This window comes from Pithys albifrons, chromosome 3 (genome assembly GCF_047495875.1).
Source record: "Pithys albifrons albifrons isolate INPA30051 chromosome 3, PitAlb_v1, whole genome shotgun sequence".
In the NCBI taxonomy this organism is placed as follows: Eukaryota; Metazoa; Chordata; class Aves; order Passeriformes; family Thamnophilidae; genus Pithys; species Pithys albifrons.
Genome location: NC_092460.1, coordinates 101,017,951 through 101,034,397, shown reverse-complemented (window position 1 = coordinate 101,034,397; position 16,447 = coordinate 101,017,951). Strand labels below are relative to the sequence as shown.

Genomic DNA, 16,447 nt, shown 5'->3' with positions numbered 1-16,447 from the left:
GGGCACAGCCCGACCCCCTGTCCCGGCTCCCCCCTCCTGGCAGGGATTGCAGAGCCAGAAGGTGCCCCCTGAGCCTCCTTTGCTCCAGGCTGAGCCCCCCCCAGCTCCCTCAGGATTCTCCAGCCCCTTCCCAGCTCCATTCCCTGCCCTGCACACGCTCCAGCCCCTCCGTGTCTCTCTTGTGAGGGCCCAGAGCTTCCCCAGGGTTCCAAGAGGGGCTTCCAAAGGTCCCAGCACAGGGGGATAATCCCTGCCCTGGGTTTGTTCCCACCAGCACCCCCAGGGCCATTCCCAGCTTTCCAGCCCCTCTTCCCCCCCATCCTGGAGCATCCCATGGGGTTGGGCTGACCCAAGGGGAGCACTGGGGTAAAAACTAAACCTGCCTTGCTGTTGTCTCCGGGACTGGACCCCTGAGCCTCTGCTGAGCTAACCCTGCCTGGCTCTGTCCCCAGGTGTGTACAGAGGTGGCTGTGACGTGCTGGTGAGGGCCAGGCTGGCTCTGGGGGACGGGGTGACCATGCAGGTGACGGTGAGGAGCAAGGACGAGACATCTGTGGATGTCATCCTGGCGTCCGTGGGCTGAGCCCCTCTGCCCTTCTGCATGTGGGTTTATCCCTCAGCCTGGGAAGTGTTTTCTGGGATGTTACATTAGTGGCTGGCTGGGGTTGGCCATTCCCATGTCCCTTCCCTCCTTGGCACTCACATTCCCACCTACTTCATGGCATCTCCAGCCGCTCAAAGTGGAAACGGGGAAGAGGAAACCGAGTCGGGACTTTTGTCCAAAAGTGGTTTTTATTATCAGAAAATAAACACTGGTTCAAGTGGTGGAATTCATATGAATTGCTGTTAATAAAATAGAAATTTCTTGTTCTGGTTCTGGCTGGTTCAGTACAGAAAAAAAATAGCCCTGAATGGCTCTTTGTTAAGCAAAAGCTCCTTATTCCCAAATGAAATCTCCAAAGAGCAGATCAAACCCACACAAACCTGTGTTTCCATGATTGTTCCACATGGGAAAATCAATGTACAGAGAGACTGAACTTCATCCCTTGAGGCTGATTTACATCAGGTGATTCCAAGCACCAGAGCAGCTTTTTCCTGGGCTCAGAATGGGAAACATCCCAGAATTAGGGAGGGAAGGGGATGGAGGAACCTTGTGGTGACTGAGGGAACTTGTCCATCTCTCTGGTGCTTCTTTACCAACTCATGGTGAGGGAGGAAGGAAGAAACACTGATTTAATGCTAATTTAACCTCTAAATCCAGAGTTAGGCTGGTCCTGAAGGTACAAGAGCTGTTGGCTCCTCTAACTCCACTTTTCCCACACCTCCCTCATCTTTTCCTGGTGCTCCAAGGATTTGATGCAGCCCAGGATGAGGGTGTGAGTTCAAAGTGTTGGATGTGGGAGATAAAGCCAAGGATTCTTCCTGTCCCCAAAGCCTGAGTGGGAACCAGAGAGCGAGAACTGGAGCGGCAGCGGCTCAGAAGGAGTTGATGAAGTTCAGGTAGGAGTTCAGGAATCCCATGGGATCCTCCAGCTGTGGGTAGTGGCTGATGTGGTCATCCAGCACGGACACTGTGGAGGTGGGAAGCACCTTCCTGTGGGAGGAATGGAGCAAGGCTTTATCCCAAGCACAGGAACTGCAGCAGCTCAGCCCAGTGCCACCAGTTATAGAATCATAGAATGGATTGGGTTGGAAAAGACCTCTGAGATCATCAAGTCCAACCCTTGATCCAACCCCACTGTGATCACCAGCCCAGGGCACAGAGTGCCCTGGGCTGGTGATCACAGTGGGGTTGGATCAAGATATGGTGGATTCTCCCTCAGTGCCACATCCATAGAATGGATTGGGTTGGAAAAGCCCTCTGAGATCATCAAGTCCAACCCTTGGTCCAACTCCAGTCCCTTTACCAGATCATGGCACTCAGTGCCACGGCCAAGCTCAGCTGAAAACCCTTCAGGGATGGGGAATCCACCCCCTCTCTGGGCAGCCCATTCCAATCCCTGAGCACTCTCTCTGCAAAGAATTTTTTCCTGATCTCCAACCTAAAACTCCCCTGGCAGAGCTTGAGCCCATCGTGCCCCCTTGTCCTATTGCTGAGTGCCTGGGAGAAGAGACCAACCCCCACCTGGCCAGAACTTCCCTTCAGGCAGTTCCAGACAGTGCTGAGGTCACCTCTGAGCCTCCTCTTCTCCAGGTTGAACACCCCCAGCTCCCTCAGCCTCTCCCCACAGCACTTGTGCTCCAGGCCCTTCTCCAGCCTCGTTGCTCTTCTCTTCTCAGTTGGGTTGGAAGAGACCTCTGAGATCATCAAGTCCAACCCTTGATCCAACCCCACTGGGATCACTCTGGCACTCTGTGCCCTGGGCTGGTGATCACAGTGGGGTTGGATCAAGATGTGGATTCTCACTCAGTGTCACATCCATAGAATCACAGAATGGATTGGGTTGGAAAAGACCTCTAAGATCATCAAGTCCAACCCTTGGTCCAACTCCAGTCCCTTTACCAGATCATGGCACTCAGTGCCACGGCCAAGCTCAGCTGAAAACCCTCCAGGGATGGGGAATCCACCCCCTCTCTGGGCAGCCCATTCCAATCCCTGAGCACTCTCTCTGCAAAGAATTTCCTCCTGATCTCCAACTTCAATTTCCCCTGGCAGAGCTTGAGCCCATCGTGCCCCCTTGTCCTATTGCTGAGTGCCTGGGAGAAGAGACCAACCCCCAGCTGGCCAGAACTTCCCTTCAGGCAGTTCCAGACAGTGCTGAGGTCAGTGAGGAGGCAGAGCTGGGATTCCACCCCCAGCGGGGCTTTGGGATCCAACAGCTGCTTTTCCAGGTGCTGGGTTTCCTTCAGGTCAGTTTGGAAGAGAAAACTCCCTCAGGCTTTAAATCCTCCCCCTGTGCTTTTAAAATCCAACTGAAAGTTGTGACTTTGATGCCTAAAAAGGGGAAACTGTTCCCAAACTGCATCAAGGCTCTGATGGAGTCACTTGGCTGTGCAGGTTCCAGATGGGAATTAGGAACAGCCTCCAGGAGAACGGGATTGGAGGCCAAGGCAGACAAACCCCCCTTGGAATGAGGCCCCAGGAGCCCTCCTGGTGGGGGGGGTGGCCTTACTTGTACAGCTGGAGGAACTCTGGGTGTGGATTCACAGGGTCCAGGGGCCCGTAGATCAGGTGCACTGGAAGAGAGAAGCACAAGGATTGTCTGTCCCAGGGCATCCCTGAGCCAAGCCAAGGAGGCCTTGCTGCAAACCAGATTTCCCCTCACAGGGAGTTTGGGAAGTTTCCACTCAAAGAGCCTCCAACACCAACCCCTTCCTTGGCTGCAACTTCTCTGGGCTTGAAAAGCTCCTCAGCTTCCCTGGGATGAGCCTCCAAGGGAATGTTCTCTGCTCAGTGGGACAAACTCTTTCATGGAATCAAATAATCCTGGAATGCTCTGGGTTGGCAGAGCCCTGTGAGCCCCTCCAGCCCAGCCCTCGCCCCAAGCCCCCTGTGCCCCCCAGCCCCTGGCACTGAGTGCCACATCCAGTGTCACCTGAAACCCCTCCAGGGATAGTGACAATGGAATCATGGAATGGAGTGGGGTGGCAGAGCCCTCTGGGACCATCAAGTCCAACTCTTGGTCCAACCTCACTTTGGTTACTGGATCCTGGCACTGAGTGCCACGTCCAGACTCATCTTAGACACCTCCACAGATGGTGAGAATGGAATCATGGAATGATTTGGGTTGGAAGAGACCTCTGGGACCACCCAGCCCAGCCCTCGCTCCAAGCCCCCTGTGCCCCCCAGCCCCTGGCACTGAGTGCCACATCCAGTGTCACCTGAAACCCCTCCAGGCACGGAGAATCCCCCCCCTCTCTGGGCAGCCCCTGCCAAGGCCTGAGCACTCTCTCTGCAAAGAATTGCTTGCCAATGGCCACCCCAAGCCTGCCCTGGCACAGCTCCAGCCTGGGCCCTCTTCTTCTCCTGCTGGTTGCCTGGGAGAAGAGACCAACCCCCCCTGGCTCCAACCCCCTGTCAGGGAGTTGTGGGCAGTGCTGAGGTGCCCCCTGAGCCTCCTCTTGTGCAGCCTCAACCCCCCCAGCTCCCTCAGCCTCTCCTCACAGGGCTGGGGCTCCAGGCCCTTCTCCAGCCTCGGGGCTCTGCTCTGGCCCTGCTCCAGCCCCTCAATGTCCTTCCTGAGCTGAGGGGCCACAACTGGGCACAGCACTCCAGGGGTGGCCTCCCCAGTGCCCACCCAGGGGCACAATCACTGCCCTGGTCCTGCTGGGCACACCATTCCTGATCCAGGCCAGGACACCACTGCCCTTGTTGCCCACCTGGGCACACTCTGGGTCATGTTCAGCTCCTGTCAATCCAATCCCCAGGTCCCTTTTTATGGCCCCTCTCCAGCCCCTCAATGTCCTTCCTGAGCTGAGGGGCCACAACTGGGCACAGCACTCCAGGTGTGGCCTCCCCAGTGCCCACCCAGGGGCACAATCACTGCCCTGGGCCTGCTGGGCACACCATTCCTGATCCAGGCCAGGACACCACTGGCCTTGTTGCCCACCTGGGCACACTCTGGGTCATGTTCAGCTCCTGTCAATCCAACCCCCAGGTCCCTTTTTCTGGCCCCTCTCCAGCCCCTCAATGTCCTCCCTGAGCTGAGGGGCCACAACTGGGCACGGCACTCCAGGTGTGGCCTCCCCATGCTGAGTGCAGGTGTGACTGAAGCTGGAGCAGGGAAGTTTGGGATGCTCCCCCTGGATTTGAGCTTCATCATCATCATCAGGACACTGGGAAGCTCCAGCCTTGAATGGAAGGGGCCAATTCCCACCAATCCCAAGCCATGAAGGAACGGATTCAAACTCACATGGGACAGAGGTGGACATCAAAGCCCCAACCCAGCGGTCCCTGTGCTGCTTCCTCTGGTCCAGGTACTGCAAAACACTGAAGAGAATCCCTTGTTATGGTTCCTCTGGGGGCCTGGAATGTGCTCCCAGGGCCATGGACACCCAGGTGGGATCTGCATCCCCCTGGATCACCCTGGGACAGCAGCAGAATGGTCACCCCTGAGCTCAGAAACAGCTCTCCCAGTGGGAGAAAGAGACATTGGACAGGGACACTGGACTCGCAACCAAAAGATCCTCCTAAAAGCCACAACCTGGAGCAAACAGGTCCTTCCAAAACTCCTAAATGGAGCAAACAGGTCCTTCCAAACCTCCCAAACTGCAGCAAACAGGTCCTGCCAAACTGGAGCAAACAGGCCCTTCCAAACCCCCTAAACTGGAACAAACAGGTCCTTCCAAACTTCCCAAATAGAGCAAACAGGTCCTTCCAAACCTCCCAAACTGGAGCAAAAAGATCCTTCCAAACTGGAGCAAACAGGTCCTTCCAAACCTCCTAAATGGAGCAAACAGGTCCTTCCAAACCTCCCAAACTGGAGCAAAAAGATCCTTCCAAACTGGAGCAAACAGGTTCTGCCAAACTTCCCAAATGGAGCAAACAGGTCTTTCCAAACTGGAGCAAACAGGTCCTTCCAAACCTCCCAAACTGGAGCAAAAAGATCCTTCCAAACTGGAACAAACAGGTCCTTCCAAACCTCCCAAATGGAGCAAACAGATCCTTCCAAACTTCCCAAGTGGACCAAACAGGTCCTTCCACACCTTCCAAACTGGAGCAAAAAGATCCTTCCAAACTGGAGCAAACAGGTTCTTCCAAACTTCCCAAATGGAGCAAACAGGTCTTTCCAAACTGGAGCAAACAGGTCCTTCCAAACTTCCCAAATGGACCAAATAGGTCCTTCCAAACCTCCCAAATGGAGCAAACAGGTCCTTCCAAACCTCCCAAACTGGAACAATCAGGTCCTATCAAACTGGAGCAAACTGGTCCTTCCAAACCTCCCAAATGGAGTAAACAGGTCCTTCCAAACCTCCCAAACTTCCCAAATGGACCAAACAGGTCCTTCCAAACTGGAACAAACAGGTCCTGCCAGACTGGAGCAAATGGACCAAACGTGTCCTCCCAAACTGGAGCAAACAGGTCCTTCCAAACTGGAGCAAACAGGTCCTCCCAAACTGGAGCAAACAGGTCCTTCCAAAACTCCCAAACTGGACCAAACAGGTCCTCCCAAACTGGAGCAAACAGGTCCTTCCAAACTGGAGCAAAAGGTCCTTCCAAACCTCCCAAACTGGAGCAAAAGGTCCTTCCAAACCTCCCAACCCGGAGATTTGGCACTGAGGGTTCTGGGAATGGCCCAGAAGGTCAAGGCTGACCAAATCCCAAGGCAGATCTCCTGGGACAGTGCCAGGGAATCTGTTCCCCTGCCCCAGATTTAACACCCCCCAATCCAAGCCCTTGAATTCCAAAGAAACATTCCCATGTACAACTCCAGCTCTGCAGGCTTGGATCCAATTCCAAACCATTTCCCTGCCTTGCATTATCCCAGTGGGAATCCTACATCCCACCCCAGCTGTTTCTGGGATGCAGGTGATCCAAAAGAAGCTCTGGGGAGCCTGGATGAGCTCTGGGAATCTCGGAGCTGGAATCCAAGGAAGCTCCTGCAGGGATGAGCAGGGCCCTACCTGTCCATGACGAGATTCCCGTCGTTATTCCGCAGCGCCGTCCACATATCCCAGAGCTCTGCCCGGGAGGGTTGTGTGTGGGGCCCAAAAACTGCTCCCAGCCTGGAAAAAGGGAGTTCAGGGAGACCCAGCAGAGACTCAAAACCCACTCAGGGGCAAAAAAACTTCCAGCAATTCCAAATTCCACATTCCAGGCAAAAAATCGGCTGCTGTGCTCCCAAAAATGTGGGGAGAACAGACTGAAAGGGCTTTTTTTGGGAAAAAAGAGGGATTTCAACACTGATAAAGTCTGTAAATATGATTGTGCAGAGTGTGGTTGGGGGTTTTGTTGCCTCTGGAATGTGCAATTCCAGTTGTGGGAGAGGATTTTGGTGTAGAGGGAAAAGCTGTTTGGGGAGGGAATGGCCCAGGGGGTCAAGGCCATCCAAATCCAGAGCCAATCTCTCCTGGGGACAGAGCCAGGGATTTCCTCACCTGCTGCACAAATCCATGGAATCAGGGAATGGTTGGGGTTGGACAAGACCTTAAAGCCCATCCCGTTCCAACTCCAACACCTCCCACTGTCCCAGGTGCTCCAGTCTGGCCTTGGACACTGCCAGGGATGGATCCAGGGGCAGCCACAACTTCTCTGGGAAATCCAGCCCAGCCCCTGCCCACCCTCCCACCCACCAATCCCTTCCCAACAGCCCCCCCAGCCCTGCCCTCTGGCACTGGGAAGCCATTCCCTGTGTCCTGCCCCTCCAGGCCTTGGCCCCAGTCCCTCCCCAGCTCTCCTGGAGCCCCTTCAGGCCCTGCCAGGGGCTCTCAGCACTCTGGGGCCCCACTGGACACAGCAATTGGGCACTGCCTGTGCCAGGAGCATCCTCAGCTCTGCTTGCCCTCCTGGATGCAGCAATTCCCTTGGCTGGGAATGGTTCAGCTGCAGAGAGACCTGGAAGCACCAAGGGTGGAGCCAAAATCTCCTGATTGATGGGAATGCTGGAATGGGTTGGGTGGGAAGGGATTTAAAGCCCATCCAGTTCCACCCCCAACCCCTCCCACTGTCCCAGGTGCTCCAGCCTGGCCTTGGACACTGCCAGGGATGGATCCAGGGGCAGCCACAGCTTCTCTGGGAAATCCAGCCCAGCCCCTGCCCACCCTCCCAGCATGGAATTCCTTCTAATTCCCACTCCCCAGCTTGGCTCACATCCCTGCAGATGGTTCCCAGCAGCACCAAAACTCACCCCATGGAGAAGAAGAAGAAGTTCATCATCCTCATGGCGAGGTGGGACAGCAACCCCCCCTCCTTGAGGAGCTTGGGAAGAAGGGGAAGAGAAGATTGTACACCTGGATAAATCCTCCTTGGAGAGCTTTTCCCACAGCCCAGCCCCAACCCTGGAGACACCCATGAGGATCTCCTGATGAGACACCAGCGCTCCAAGGGGGGTTTCTTTGGGATTTTGGGATCCAGCAGGGCCAGGGTGGGAGCAGCTCACCTTCTGGATGAACCTGGGGTGGTGAGTTTCAGGAAAAATCCCTGGAAAGGATGTCAAAGAACAGAGTTGTGAATCCACAGGTGCTTTGCTCCCCAAATTCCAGACTCTCCCTGACCTTGTGGCACCCTGGAATCCAGGACTGGGAGCAGGGATTGAGGCTCTAATTACAGCACCTTAATTGCAGTTCACTTGGGATTCAGGTGATGGAGAACTGAAGCCCACACCATCCATCCCATGGATCCCCATTCCATGTATCCCCATCCCAAGAATCCCCATCCCAGGATCCATATCCCATGGATGCCCATCCCAGGATCCATATCCCATGGATGCCCATCCCATGGATGCCCATCCCATGGACACCCATCCCATGGATTCCCATCCCATGGATCCCCATCCCATGGATGCCCATCCCATGGACACCCATCCCATGGATCCCCATCCCATGTATCCCCATCCCATGTATCCCCATCCCATGGACACCCATCCCATGGACACCCGTCCCATGGATCCCCATCCCATGGATGCCCATCCCATGTATCCCCATCCCATGTATCCCCATCCCATGGATCCCCATCCCATGGACACCCATCCCATGGACACCGATCCCATGGATCCCCATCCCATGGATCCCCATCCCGTGTATCCCCATCCCATGGATCCCCATCCCATGGACGCCCATCCCATGGACACCCGTCCCATGGATCCCCATCCCATGGATCCCCATCCCATGGATCCCCATCCCATGGACGCCCATCCCATGGACACCCGTCCCATGGATCCCCATCCCATGGATGCCCATCCCATGTATCCCCATCCCATGGACACCCGTCCCATGGATCCCCATCCCATGGATGCCCATCCCATGGACACCCATCCCATGGACGCCCATCCCATGTATCCCCATCGCCTGTATCCCCATCCCATGGACACCCATCCCATGGATCCCCATCCCATGGACGCCCATCCCATGGACGCCCATCCCATGGATCCCCATCCCATGGACACCCATCCCAGGATCCCCATCCCAGGATCCCCATCTCATGGACACCCATCCCATGTATCCCCATCCCCTGTATCCCCATCCCATGGACACCCATCCCATGTATCCCCATCCCAGGATCCCCATCCCATGGACACCCATCCCATGGATCCCCATCCCAGGATCCCCATCCCATGGATCCCCATCCCATGGACACCCATCCCATGGACACCCATCCCATGGATCCCCATCCCATGGATCCCCATCCCATGGACACCCATCCCATGGATCCCCATCCCATGGACGCCCATCCCAGGATCCCCATCCCAGGATCCCCATCTCATGGACACCCATCCCATGGATCCCCATCCCAGGATCCCCATCCCGGCGCTCCGGTCAATCCTCACCTCCATTGGATAAGCACAGGCTGTTGATCAGGATGCTCCCAGTTTTATTGTGCTCATACCTGGGGACACCAGAGGGGGAGATGAATCCAAAAATACCCTCTCCAGGCTCCAAGGAAGCACAAGGAATTCCCACGGAATACCCAGGAGGCAACGCCAGCTCATCCCTGATTCCCTGCTGGGATTTGGATGGATGGGAGCCTCGGGAATGAGAGAAAGGGGGACTTGGGGCTCCATCCTCCCTGGGAATCCTCTCCATGGGCACAGGGAGCGGGGCCAGGGCTGGGAATGACCTGTGGAGCAGCTCCTGGGCCACGGTGTCGCCGTAGTCGTGCGCCAGCAGGTTGATGCGGTGCCGGCGCAGCCCCAGGTGCCGCACCAGCCCCTCCACCACGCCCGCCTGCTCCAGGATGGAATAGCGGTGCGGCCTCTGGAAAAGCAGGAGAGGGGCCCCAGTCAGAGCCTGAGCCCAGAAACCCCGGGAGAGACCCCCCGGGGGGGAAGGATCAGCTGGAAAACAAGAGCTGAAGGCAGAGCAAGGACAGAGAGAGTGACAGGGCCCAGTTCTGCTGAGGGGAGAACAGTCCTGAATGACTCGGGGCACGTTCTGTCCATCCCACCCAGGGGCTCTGGGCCACTCCCTGACCCAAAGTCTGACACAACAGACCCCCAGGCCATAAACTGAGCACAGTCAGACGTTTCTGAGAGCCCAGAGCTGAGATTTGTAGAGTTAAACCCAGATTTTGTAGAATTAAAGCCAAGATTTGTAGAGTTAAAGCCAAGATTTGTAGAGTTCAAGCCAGGATTTGTAGAGTTAAAGCCAAGATTTTGTAAATTAAAGCCAAGATTTTGTAGAGTTAGAGCAAAGATTTGTAGAGTTAAAGCCAAGATTTTGTAGAGTTCAAGCCCAGGTTTTGTAGAGTTAAAGCCAGGATTTGCAGCTAAAGCCAAGATTTGTAGTTAAAGCTGAGATTTTGTAGAATTAAAGCTGAGATTTTGTAGAGTTCAAGCAAAGACTGTAGAGTTCAAGCCCAGATTTTGTAGTTAGAGCCAAGATTTTGTAGAGTTCAAGCCCAGATTTTGTAGTTAGAGCCAAGATTTTGTAGAATTAAAGCCAAGATTTGTAGATTAAAGCCAAGATTTTGTAGAGTTAAAGCCAAGATTTTGTAGAGTTAAAGCCCAGATTTGTAGAGACAAAGCCAAGATTTTGTAGAGTTTAAAGGCAAGATTTGTAGTGTTAAAGTCAAGATTTGTAGAGTTCCAGCCAAGATTTTGTAGAACTAAAGCCCAGATTTTGTAGTTAAAGCCAAGATTTTGTACAGTTCAAGCCCAGATTTTGTAGAGTTCAAGCCAGGATTTGTAGTTAAAGCTGAGATTTTGTAGAGTTAAAGCTGAGATTTTGTACAATTAAAGCTGAGATTTTGTAGAGTTCAAGCAAAGACTTTGTAGAGTCAAAGCCAAGATTTGTAGATTAAAGCCAAGATTTGTAGAATTAAAGCCAAGATTTGTAGATTAAAGCCAAGATTTGTAGATTAAAGCCCAGATTTGTAGATTAAAGCCCAGATTTGTAGATTAAAGCTCAGATTTGTAGATTAAAGCCCAGATTTGTAGATCAAAGCCAAGATTTGTAGATTAAAGCCAAGATTTGTAGATTAAAGCCCAGATTTGTAGATTAAAGCCAAGATTTGTAGATTAAAGCCCAGATTTCACAAGAAGTTTGACAGCTCATTGAACAAAGGAAAGGCAGAAGCCCAACAGTGATGAAGATGCTTCAAGACCACCCCAGGGATGAGGTCAGGAGACCCCCACCCAAATTTCCAGCCAGAAGGAAAGCTCTGCCCAAGATTTCACCCAGTCACTAATATGGAAATCAGAAGGTGTAACCAGGACCCCAAGTCTGTATAAATGGCTTATTTTACACAAATTGTTGCCCAGTGGGAACTGGCTTTGCCTCCAACATTGTTAACAAACCCCTTTGCTGCTGAAAGAATCACAAGTCTCTTTATTTCCAGTCTCCTTTGGCTTCTCAGTTGGCACCCCTGGATTGGGATGTCCCGGAACGCCGGTGGGGTCCGTCTGTCCCTGCTCCAGAGGGGCCAGGGGTGGTCTGGGATCACCACAAACCCACGGGAAGCTCCACCAGGGATCATCCCCACCCTCCCACTCCTGCAATCCCCCTTATCCCACACCTTGCCCCTTTTCCAGGTGTAAATGGGACTCTAAGGTGGCAGTTTTCCAGGGAGCTGGAGAAGAATCCCTGGAAAACCCTCCAGCCAGGCTACTCACGGGCTTGTCACTGAAGCCAAATCCCAGGAAATCCAGAGCAATGACGCGGTGGAAGCGCTGGGTGAGCCCCTCCCAGATCTGGGAAGAGGAGAAATCCATGACAAAAACATCGGGAAGGAGCAGAGGGAGGAAAAACCCCGCGGAGATTCCGCCCCACAGGGAGCACCTCCCAGCTCCTGGAAAACAGCAGGAAGTTCCCAAAAAACAGCCAGACTATCCCAAAAAAACCCCACCCCAGTAAAGAGCTGGGGGTCTTTTCCAGCTTTGGGATGGAATGTGGGAATGTGAGCAGAGCTTGGATGCCACGCAGGGTGTTGGGAGAGGAGCAGGGCTGATATCCCAGAGTGGGACCTCCACAAGGATTGGGAATTCTCCTCTGGAGTGGGATGACCCACCCCCTGACCCTCAGAGAGGGCAAACCCCGGGATGTGCTGTGGGAATGCACCTTGTTCCAGTCATAGCTGGAGGTTGGGAATCCGTGCAGGAGGATCACGATGTCGGAGCTGCCCACGGCGCCGGCCGAGTCTGCGGAGGGAATGGACACCTTGGGATTGGCTCTTCCCATGGAATTCCTCCTCTCAGGATGGGCTTTGCACCCACCCACCTCTGCCCTCGCTCCCCAAAACCAGGGATGGGGTTGATTCCTATCCCAAATTCCCAGTGGGAAACACGGAGTGGCCACTGGAACTGGGCATGGGGTGGAATCCAGGGATTTATTGAACCCAAATGGTTTGGAGCTGCTCCAGCAAAAAGGGTTCCCAGGATCTTCTCCGTGCTGGGATCCTTTGGAGGCTCTTGGGATCCTTCCCAACACCACCAAGGTACAAGAACTGACCAGGGTTGGGGCCTTCCTGTTTTTGGGGTCTGAGGGGGGTGTGGGTCCCATTTTAGGGGTCTGAGGGGGGACATAGATCCCATTTGGGGGGACATGGATCCCATTTGGGGGGTCTGAGGGGGATGTGGATCCCATTTGGGGTGATGTGGATCCAGTTTGGGGTCTGAGGGGGATGTGGATCCCATTTGGGGGGACATAGATCCCATTTGGAGGGACATGGATCCAGTTTGGAGGGACATGGATCCCATTTGGGGGGACATGGATCCCATTTGAGGGGACATGGAACCCATTTGGGGTCTGAGGGGGGACATAGATCCCATTTGGGGGGACATGGATCCCATTTGGGGTGATGTGGATCCCATTTGGGAGGACATGAATCCCATATGGGGGGTTTGAGGGGGGACATGGATCCCATTTAGGGTCTGAGGGGGCACATGGATCCCATTTGGGGTCTGAGGGGGCACATGGATCCCATTTTGGGGGACATGGATCCCATTTGGGGTCTGAGGGGGGACATGGATCCCATTTTGGGGGACATGGATCCCATTTGGGGTCTGAGGGGGGACATGGATCCCATTGGGGGAACATGGATCCCATTTGGGGGTCTGAGGGGGCACATGGATCCCATTGGGGGGACATGGATCCCATTTGGGGTCTGAAGGGGACATGGATCCCATTGGGGGGTCTGAGGGGGGACATGGATCCCATTTGGGGGCACATGGATCCCATTTGGGGTCTGAGTGGGACATGGATCCCATTGGGGGGACATGGAACCCATTTGGGGGGACATGGATCCCATTTGGGGTCTGAGGGGGGACATGGATCCCATTGGGGGGACATGGAACCCATTTGGGGGGACATGGAACCCATTTGGGGGCACATGGATCCCATTTGGGGTCTGAGGAGAACATGGATCCCATTTGGCCAATCCAGATGTTTTGATCCAGCCCCACTGGATCCAGACTCCTCTAAGATCCATCATTCCAGGTGGGATTTTCCCTTGAGACCCCCCCCCAGCCCCGCTCCCCACCGGGATGATCCCGACATTCCCATTCCAGGCTCCCTCACCTCTGTAGAAGATGTTGTGGTGTTTGTAGGTGAAGAAGGTTCCGGAGGCTCTCCAGGAGCGCAGGGGGGGCGAGGGCTGGGGGGGTGGGACCTGCAGGTACACGGCCAGGAGGGGCAGGCCCAGGAGCCCCACCTGCACCCACCACTCCTTCATCCTGCGGGGACAGCAGGGACAGCCGCGATGCTCGGGGATGGCACAGCCCCCCGGCCATCCCCACGGCCCCCAGAACCCACCTGTGTGTGCCCAGAACCCACCTCTGTGTGCCCAGAACTGCCATGGCCCCCAGAACCCACCTCTGTGTGCCCAGAACCCACCTCTGTGTGCCCAGAACCCACCTCTGTGTGCCCAGAACTGCCATGGCCCCCAGAACCCACCTCTGTGTGCCCAGAACCCACCTCTGTGTGCCCAGAACCCACCTCTGTGTGCCCAGAACTGCCATGGCCCCCAGAACCCACCTCTGTGTGTGCCCAGAACCCACCTGTGTGTGCCCAGAACCCACCTCTGTGTGCCCAGAACTGCCATGGCCCCCAGAACCCACCTGTGTGTGCCCAGAACCCACCTGTGTGTGCCCAGAACCCACCTGGGTGTGCCCAGAACCCACCTCTGTGCCCCCCAACACTGCCATGGCCCCCAGAACCCACCTCTGTGCCCCCAAAACCCACCTCTGTGCCCCCAAACACTGCCATGGCCCCCAGAACCCACCTGTGTGTGCCCAACACTGCCATGGCCCCCAGAACCCACCTCTGTGCCCCCAGAACCCACCTCTGTGTGCCCAGAACCCACCTCTGTGTGCCCAACACTGCCATGGCCCCCAGAACCCACCTCTGTGCCCCCAGAACCCACCTCTGTGTGCCCAGAACCCACCTCTGTGCCCCCCAACACTGCCATGGCCCCCAGAACCCCCCTGTGTGTGCCCAGAACCCAACTCTGTGTGCCCAAAACCCACCTCTGTGCCCCCCAACACTGCCATGGCCCCCAGAACCCACCTCTGTGCCCCCCAACACTGCCATGGCCCCCAGAACCCACCTCTGTGCCCCCAAAACTCTCTCATTCCACCTCCATGTTCCCAAAACTCCCCATGTCCCCACAGATTGCACTGGGGATCCCATTTGGGGTCTGATCCCATGGGACATGGATCCCATTTGGGGGGATGTGGATCCAGTTTGGGGTCTGAGGGGGGACATGGATCCCATTTGGGGGGACATGGATCCCATTTGGGGTCTCAGGGGGGACTTGGATCCCATTGGGGGGACACGGATCCCATTTGGGATCTCAGGGGGGACATGGATCCCATTTGGGGTCTCAGGGGGGACTTGGATCCCATTTGGGGGGACATGGATCCCATTTGGGGTCTCAGGGGGGACTTGGATCCCATTTGGGGGGACATGGATCCCATTTGGGTCTCTGGGGGGACATGGATCCCATTTGGGGGTCTGAGGGAGGACATGGATCCCATCTGGGAGCTGAGAGGGGACATGGGTCCCATTGGGGAGTCTGAGGGGTTTATGGACTTACAGGGGTTCTGAGGGGAGGCTATGACCCCACTGGGGGGTCTGAGGGGTTCATGGGGTCATAGCGGGGTCTGAGGGGAGTCATGACCCCACTGGGGGGTCTGAGGGGTTCATGGGGTCATAGCGGGGTCTGAGGGGAGTCATGACCCCACTGGGGGGTCTGAGGGGTTCATGGGGTCATAGCGGGGTCTGAGGGGAGTCATGACCCCACTGGGGGGTCTGAGGGGTTCATGGGGTCATAGGGAGGTCTGAGGGGGGCTATGACCCCACTGGGGGGTCTGAGGGGTTCATGGGGTCATAGGGAGGTCTGAGGGGAGTCATGACCCCACTGGGGGGTCTGAGGGGTTCATGGGGTCATAGCGGGGTCTGAGGGGGGGCCATGACCCCACTGGGGGGTCTGAGGGGTTCATGGGGTCATAGCGGGGTCTGAGGGGGGGCCATGACCCCACTGGGGTCTCAGGGGGTGCAATGACTCCATGGGTGTTCTGAGGGGGGGGCCATAACCCCATTGGGGCAGGGGCTCAATGGCAGCCAAAGGGGAGAGGGGGGGAAAACACACAACCCCCAAGTCTCACTCACAAGCCACACCCTCACAAGCCCCGCCCATATCCACCAAACCACGCCCACATCCAAACCCACGCCCATATCCCACAAACCACACCCATATCCCACAAACCACGCCCATATCCAACAACCCCCGCCCATACAACACAAGCCCAGCCCATATTCCACAAACCCGCCCATATCCCCAAAAGCCCCGCCCACACCTCACAAACCCGATCATATCCCCACAAGCCACGCCCATATCACACAAACCCCGCCCATATCTCCACAAGCCCCGCCCACACACCACAAGCCACGCCCACATTCACACAAGCCATGCCCACTTAACACAAACCACGCCCATATCCCCACAAGCCCCGCCCACACCTCACTAGCCCGATCATAGCCCCATAAGCCACGCCCATACCATATAAGCCCCGCCCACACTGCACAAGCCCCGCCCACGTCCAAGCCCGCCCATCCACAAGCCACGCCCCCTCCCCTGCACCCCCGCCTGTACCCCACAAACCCCGCCCACATCCCCACAAGCCCCGCCCCCTCCACCCCCTCTCGCCCCTCAGGCCCCGCCCCCTCCCCTCGGTGGGCGGGGCCTCCCCCGGTGCGCGCGCCCCTCACCTGCGCTCGGGGCCGCCGCGGGCGCGCTCACCGCCGGGCACGGCGCATGCGCGGGAGGCGACATGGGCGGGGCTCTTTGGCCACGCCCCCCGCCCGCCCGCCGCGTCTCTCCCGCTGCCCAGCAACGCGCCAGGCGGTTTCTGAT

At 56.2% G+C, this 16,447-nt stretch overlaps 2 protein-coding genes across 3 annotated transcripts in view; one reads left to right on the top strand and one right to left on the bottom strand.

Moving 5' to 3' along the window:
- Positions 1-871, top strand: part of COPG2 (COPI coat complex subunit gamma 2) — a 35,983-nt gene extending 35,112 nt beyond the window's left edge. Inside the window, exon 24 of the mRNA XM_071552900.1 lies at positions 453-871. Coding sequence (XP_071409001.1) covers positions 453-583 — 131 coding nt within the window. The 3' untranslated portion in view covers positions 584-871. The remainder of the gene's footprint in view (positions 1-452) is intronic.
- On the bottom strand, positions 774-16,346 carry MEST (mesoderm specific transcript). Of its 2 annotated transcripts, XM_071552901.1 has the most exons (12): positions 16,303-16,346; positions 13,612-13,766; positions 12,154-12,233; positions 11,709-11,786; positions 9,716-9,852; positions 9,426-9,484; positions 8,040-8,080; positions 7,788-7,858; positions 6,565-6,666; positions 4,854-4,930; positions 3,114-3,177; positions 774-1,594 (listed from the first exon to the last, which is right to left on the bottom strand). In XM_071552901.1, the coding sequence occupies exons 2-12, from the start codon at positions 13,763-13,765 to the stop codon at positions 1,477-1,479; spliced, it is 981 nt and encodes a 326-aa protein (XP_071409002.1). In that variant the 5' UTR covers position 13,766; positions 16,303-16,346; the 3' UTR covers positions 774-1,476. The 2 variants fall into 2 exon arrangements, with proteins under 2 accessions (XP_071409002.1, XP_071409003.1); XM_071552902.1 differs by lacking the exon at positions 6,565-6,666.
- Between the last annotated feature and the right edge of the window lie 101 nt (positions 16,347-16,447).